General features: G+C 43.2%; 1 protein-coding gene across 2 annotated transcripts in view; it reads right to left on the reverse strand.

Annotated features, from left to right (window-relative positions):
• Positions 1 to 7,353, reverse strand: part of efna4 (ephrin A4) — a 42,715-nt gene that overhangs the window by 9,542 nt on the left and 25,820 nt on the right. For both annotated transcript variants that reach the window (XM_008323131.3, XM_008323130.3), the window contains exons 2-3: positions 6,266 to 6,564; positions 41 to 109 (exon numbers count right to left, since the gene is read on the reverse strand). In XM_008323131.3, coding sequence (XP_008321353.1) covers positions 41 to 109; positions 6,266 to 6,564 — 368 coding nt within the window. The remainder of the gene's footprint in view (positions 1 to 40; positions 110 to 6,265; positions 6,565 to 7,353) is intronic.

Consider the following 7,353-nt stretch of genomic DNA (forward strand, 5'->3'; position numbering starts at 1 on the left):
CTAAAGTGAAGTAAAGAGATGAAAAGAGGGCGAGACTTACTGTGCTCACAGCACACGGTGATACGCAACTTCATACATGGCAGCGCGGGGCCTTCGTCTGTTGGCAGAGCTGCAGGAGGAAAAACATTCAGTTTAGATCAAGTTCATTAAAAAAAACAAACTTTATTGGCCTCCAGGGGGCGCTCTGAGACATGCAGAACTGTTAGGCATATGAGGGTTAGTCACAAATTGAATGTTGGGTGGTTTAGTCGTTAAATTCAAACATCTTTGTCATTGAATTATAAAAAAAAAAAACAATACCAACAGAGGAAAACGTAACGACTTCAGGGATGTTAATGAGCAGCTTGGGTTAAAAATAAATACTCAAACTCTATGGTAGTTTATATGTTTATATATTGGGCTATAGAGGGATATAAGAACCAACCCTGGAACTATTTTATTTACATTCTAATACACTCATTCTAACTAATTTACTGACTGGTTCCAGCAGCAAATGTTAAGTTTACAACTGGGTCTCATTGGTCTTTTTTATCCTTTCAATGTTTGTTCCGCGACTGAAGAAGAAACTCAGTTTTTCCTCTATTTAATATAGTGAAAATAAATTTACAAAAGTTGAGTGATCGTCGGATTCTGCTCTGCACGATCTGGGGAAATGTTCACGACAGATCTGGACAGACACGGTCTGAAAATACGGGCGTTTCCAGGACCAGAAGTTTGATTTTATTTTAGTTTTATTGTGTCTTAAGAGTTATACAGTTGGTAGTAAAAAAAAAAAAGTCTTCGCTTTCTCTTTCCTATATATGTCGACGACATCTTTATCTTCACACCGTGAAAAATACTGTCCTGCTACTTTAAGGTCTCTTCCTTTAAGAGTGAAACTACATCAAAACCCCATGATTCCAGGATGAAGAATGACTCATCTCGCCGTGTCTCCGAGGCGGCCGCATATCACACTTATCTACACAACTAAATAAAAACAATAAAAACGGGAGTGCAGCCATAAAAGAAGGCAACAGCCCTGGTATCAATTCCGATCATGGCTCACACGGGAAAACGGTCAAACATCAACTATATTAGCTGTCAGCTTAGCAATCCCTTTACCGAATAGATGTGTCTGGAAAGTGCAGTTAAAGGCCTTTATATTTGAATAATTCACAAACAGCTGCTAACTCACCGGGGACGTGTGATGCGTGTAATGGCACAGTCTGTCTCAATTTGATTCCAATTCCACCTTTTATGTACGGGTGGCGCGACGCCGCTGCCGCCGCCGCCGCTAACAACAGCAGCTGGACCGAAGCTTCAGTCGATACCTATAGCGGCTGAAATCACTCGGCGAAAAGTGAAGACAACGTGTAGAGCTGATGAAGTCGTCGGAAATATCTCACTGGGAGGTGGTTTAAATCACTGGACCTCGGACCAGTATCGTGTCGGTCATTTCCGACTGGGCCGGAAATTTTTGTTATTTATTGTACGTTATTGATTATCAGTGAGGAAAAAGTGTTCTGTCCGGATTACAAAGGTCTGACTTTGTCACCAACGTCTCCTAAATTTCACGAAGGGAACTCCCGAGGGATTAATCTATCTATTCTATCTGTCTGTCTGTCTCTTTGCAGAGATCTGATTGCAAACGACAAACGGAGGAGACAGATGACGAGTCTTTGTCTCTTCCAAAATAAAGGACAGTTCCATTTATATTGTTCAACGTCTCAGTCAGTTTTACCAAGGAGCTCTAACGTTCTTGGAGCCGGACTTGGTTATTTATCCACCACAGACTTTTGGATTTTCGTAACTTCTTCATGACTAGGGTATTGACAGAAATTCATGATCTGAGGCGTCAAAGTCATGTTTTTTTTCCTTTTTTCGTTTGTGCAACCACACTTTATACCTCTGATTGGCTTACACTGATATTTTATCATCCACTCAACCAAGGTTCCTAAAAAGAGTAAAAGTCGTTGAGTGATTCTGCGACTACGTGACCAGCAGATCAACGGTCACAAAGCCAAGAGTAAAAAAAAAAAAAAAAAACTGACCATAGACACTACCATCTGACAGAACAACCCACTGCCGAGTTTCTCTTCATTAGCAAAGACTAGGAAAGTAACGTACGAATTGTTACATCAGCGTTACTGTCAGACGACGTCAACGCCCTCGTCTGGATTACTGCCCTCCACCGTCTCCTCCTCCTGTAGCTGCCCCACATCATGTGCAGTGACAACCTGCCCTCCGAGGCATCGACAACCTACAGAGTTCCGTCAGTTCCCACAGAGGTGACTGTTCTACAACCTTGAAAACTTCTGAAATTGTTCCGTCTCGTACCATGGGGGTATTTTAAACAACCGTTAAGGGCACTTGAAACATCTCGGAATATTTTTCCATTTTGATCGACCGTCCCGCCCCGACGTGGTTTTCCTGTCTGTCTGTAGGAAAATGTCTTTTAGAAACAGTTCTTCCTTGAGAACGGGACTCAGCTCCCACTGAGACCAACTGTGAAAGGAAAGGTTAAATAAATAAAAGTCCTTAAGGTACGGCTTTATTACCACAGGGGGCTTCTCGAGCCCCAGACCCTCTATAAATAATGTTTATCATCCGGTGTTGAGGGGAGTGTGACTTTTATATACTTTAACGACTGGTGTCTTTACAGCAGATGAGGAGAGTGTCACAGGAAAAATCCAAATCCAAAAATCACATATTTAACAAATATGGAGGAATAAAACATGGTCTGAAAATAAAGCATTTTATATGGATGAAATATATAAAAAAAACATCCTGAAAATGTCGCGTTCTCTTTATATGGATGAAATATATCAGGGGGTGTAGAGCATTGTTTCCCAAAGACTGGGTCGCGACCCTCAGGTTAGTCGCAAAAAAAATTTTTTTGGGTCGTCTTGCATCATGTCTATTGACTTGAGTCGTGAAGGTTTGTGACTTTTAAAATATGGGTCCCAAGAAAAAAAATCACTCTCATGTTGTTATTTTTATTTTTTATACTTCAAATGTGTTAACGTTGGTAACGTTGGACTATAATCCTATCTGCAAAAAGGGGGCGCCGAAGGAAGTACAGTTGGAGGAAAACAAGTAAAATGTCTGAGTGTGTGACGACACAGATGAGTCGACCAAATTAAATGGAGCTGCTTTAACGACGTCTGAACCACTGGTAACAAAGAGACTGAAGTGGAAGAATTTTGTTAAAGTTTTTTAGTCAAAAAACAAACAAACTGTGAAATAAGTTTAAATGTATTTGACCAACAAGAAAGGTTGTGACTTTTGCATTAAAAAAAACAAACAAAAAAAAACAATCGCAAAATGTTAATGGGTAAAAGACTAGTTATTTTCTAGTGTTACATTAGTGAGTAAATTAACTGTATTTTCTAAAGTGTTATTGCCATTTAAGTACGACACACCAAACTCACCACTGGTGTAAAACAGAAAATTATATATAAAAAAAACAAACCCAGACTAAATCTCTCTCTCCTTTTCTCTGAAATCACTCTCTTCTCCAGTCACTCATCTCCAGCCTGTCTTCATCGCGGCCACTAAGTCGTTCACGCCACAGCGATCAGTAAATTGAGATTTCAAACACTCTGCCAATTAATCACCGTCACCAGCGACAGTTACGACGTCGTCGCTGCGGAAAACATTCACAACTCCCTTTTTACATCCAAGAAGAACAGGAAGAAGAAGAAGAACTAGAACGAGTTGATGCAGGAAGAAGAAGAAGAAGAACGAGAACGAGTTGACGTAAATAAGAGTCTTTTTTCTTCTTTTCCCGCCATTTGTTAAAAATATTATCTCCTGGAAATACTCTCTGTGTGTGTGTACAACTCACAGTACTGCAGTTTCTCTTCCTTCTGCCGATTTATTACGTCTCGTGTTTATTACCGTCTTCTTCATATCAAAGATGATGTTTTTCTTTGTCTAGCAGTCGCCGCCTGCCATGAATTTTTAAACCATTTCGTAGAAGATTTTTCTTTAAAGTTTTTTCTGTTGTTTTTCCTGTTTTTGTTTTTGTTGTTTTGTTTTTAAAGTCGCTTTTTTCCCTGCGGGACACAACAGACTTATTATAATTACATAGATACCGCTTTTTGTTTTTTTTTACATATATGCATATGTACACAGTCACATATACACATATAAAAAATATATAAAAAATATAAATATATATATATATAAAAATTCTTATATGCTTGTGTAGAACATAGCACCTCAGCTGGGCTTCCTGCTGCTTTATAGTGATACTATAATTGACCATACGGTGTCAGTGTTGAGCGTCTCTGATTGAATGTAAATGCTGCGGCCAATGAATAATAAATACGTTTAACTCCCATCTTTGTTTCTGCTCGTTGTTCCACTGCATTTAAATTAATAGTATTGGTTAAAGTTGATGTTATAAATGAACAAATGATACCAATAATAATAATAATGTCCAGATTAAAGGTGTTTCCTGTTTGTGGGGATCCAGGCATGTAGAAGCAGTGGGTGTCTGTCAGCGCGGTGGGGCAGCGGGTCAGCGGCTCAGCATCTGTGGGTTGTCAGTGTCATGGTCTGTGAGAGCCACAGAGAGAGAGAGGGGGGGTGTGTGGGGGGGTCTGAGCTGGTCTCAGTCTGAGCCACTTAATGCTATTAATGTCTGTAAATACTATTGTTCTCCTCTCCCATTGTACTGTCTCTGCTGCCGCGGAGCCATTGAGCAGCCGCGGCCCCAGAGCCAGACGTTTGGACCAACTTTAAGCCTTATCTTTGATGTGGACAAAACACACACAATTGCTGTGAGCACGATGTGGCCCAACCGGGGGGGTTGGACCCATTGTTGCTTCTCTGTGAACTGGTCCGAGCAGCTACAATAGCCCAGTATGTGTGTGTGTGTGTGTGTGTGTGTGTGTGTGTCCTCACAATGCTTCATTGTCCTTTGTGGGAGCGCAACAGTAATTTATGTAAAGATTCTCTCTCTCTCTCTCTCCCTTTGTCTCGTTCGTCCCCTGTTCTCCATCACTTTGTTGTTGCTTTTCCCTGTCCACAGTGATGATGGCTGCAGAGAGCATCAACGGCGGAGGAGACGGAGAAGGAGAGAGTGCTGTCACCTCCGCCAACTCCTCTGCTGTGCCCTCGCCCAGGTGTGACCGCGGTTTCTGACTCACCTTTGGCGACAAGTTGCTGTTTTCTTTTTTTAAAACATGGTTTTAATATTTTCATCTGCTCTCATCAAAGCCCCTCGCCCAGCAAGTCCCTCCCCTCAGCCATGAGAGCTCCACCCAGCCGCGGCGCACGGCGCAATCAGGTACCTGAAAGTCTTTATCCAAACCTTGACGAATACTTTTTACTTGGTACTTTCATCCCTCCTCCTCCCCCTCTGTCTCCCCCCCTTTTACTGTCGTCGTGTATCGATCTCCGTCTCTCTCCCCCTCCCACAAATGTGCGGCCCTCTTTGTTGTCACCCTTAGATACTTTTGCACTCGCTCCGCTCTTTTATTCTCAGGCAGGTTTTCAAACCAAACAAATGAGACCCATCAGTGATTTAACAGCCTCCCTCTGACCCTTGACCTTCTTCACTCATCACTGGGTTTACACGTGAGCGAGGGGAGGACGAAGAGACAAGAGGTGTAACACAGGTGTAAAGTTTACCAAAAAAATTTTTTTTTCTACAGTAATTTCATTGTACGTTTTAACAAATAATTACTGTGCAAAAAAAAACCTCGTCATAAAATCACAGTTGGTCACCTGACCCTAACGACCACGACCTCCTGACGACGACGATACACTTCTCCACAGGTGATGAACCTCAACTTCAAACAACAAAAGTCGTTGATCAACCAAACGTAACTCGTTCAGGAGTGAATTTACTGATCTGGTTCAGGGGTGTCAAGCCCACGGTCCCCGACCCCCATGTTGACACATTCTTGTCTAAAGCTACAGATCTTCACGGTAAATATATTTATATATATATTTAACCCCAGAATTTCTACAAAACTAAATTGAAAAAAGGGATTCAAAAAGAAAAATCAGTGAAGGTTCAATTCTCAAGCATGATGCATTTCAATTGCCTGCGCCACTTTTGGGGGTCCGCCCCTCATTTTGGAAACCACTTTTTTTTTGTACTCTAGTTTCCAACGTTGAATGATGTTAAAAACCAACCCAGATATTCTACACAAAATAATTCACAAACCAACCCAGATATTCTACACACATACAGTACAGTACAGTACAGTACAGTATAGTACAGTACAGTACAGTACAGTACAGTACAGTACAGTACGTGGCGTGTACTCACAGCTGTAGTAGTAGTGCTGACCAGGCATGAACTCAAACCCCAGGGAGAAGGGCGTGAACCTCTGGATCTTCTCAGAGAAGCGCACCGGTCCGAACGGGGCGTGGGGCGTGTTGCACTCCCACCTCCTGATGGCGCCGGTGGTCTCCACGCAGCCCCGAAAGGACGACTCTTTGACGAGGTAGAGGGCCAGAGACTCCGGCTGCCCGGAGCCCAGGGTTCCATCGTCGGGATAGTGAGGACAGTAAATGTCCAGGTAGTCGTTGAAGTTCACCTGGATGGACATGTCACCGGCCGTCAACCTGGAAGACAGAGACCGGGGCGTCAGAATACCACACACTGATTTTTTGGCAGGAAACTCGAAAAGGAGTGTGGAGATTAACCAGACACAGACAGACACATGTAGTAACCCCTCCGTTCCTGCGGGGACACCGACAAACAGAAGGCATATCAATATCACACACAGTGGAGGTCTCCAATAATATTTGGACTTTATTATGTTTCATTCTACTTCCTGAGCGCAGCGCCTCACGGTGGATGGATTCCTCGTATGCTAATTGAGATCACTGAGGGGAATTCAGTGCAAAATAAACGGCTCTCCCTCCGCTCCTCGCTCTGCTGCTGCTCCACGGATACTCTCAGCCGCGTGCAGACTGGGGCGTGTGTTGGTGTGTGTGTGTGTTGGTGTGTGTGTTGGTGTGTGTGTGTGTATTCAGTCAAGGTTGACTGGCTTTAGGCACAACAACAACTCGGGACAAGAGCGCATCATTGCGACAGCAGGACTGCATAATAAATGTGCCTCTGGTTCAGACTCTGTCAGCAACAGAGTCTGAGGAGTCGCCACATCACAGGCTAATCAAAGGAGGAGACGCTAAATAGATTAAAGCCGCACGAGAGGGAGCGAGGGAGGACACAAAGAGACGGGAGAGAGAGAGAGAGATTTGTGTAAAAATGGTGAATGATGGAGGTGAAATGAGCCGCTGCCCAGAAAGACAGAGTAAGAATGACGCAAACTGAGGCGCTCTGAAGTGTCTGAAGGTGAAAACCTGAATGTGGAGTCGGAGGACGGGGAGGGGGGCAGGGGGGGCAGG

The sequence above is a fragment of the Cynoglossus semilaevis genome, chromosome 13, assembly GCF_000523025.1.
Source record: "Cynoglossus semilaevis isolate Cse_v1.0 chromosome 13, Cse_v1.0, whole genome shotgun sequence".
Lineage (NCBI taxonomy): Eukaryota > Metazoa > Chordata > Actinopteri > Pleuronectiformes > Cynoglossidae > Cynoglossus > Cynoglossus semilaevis.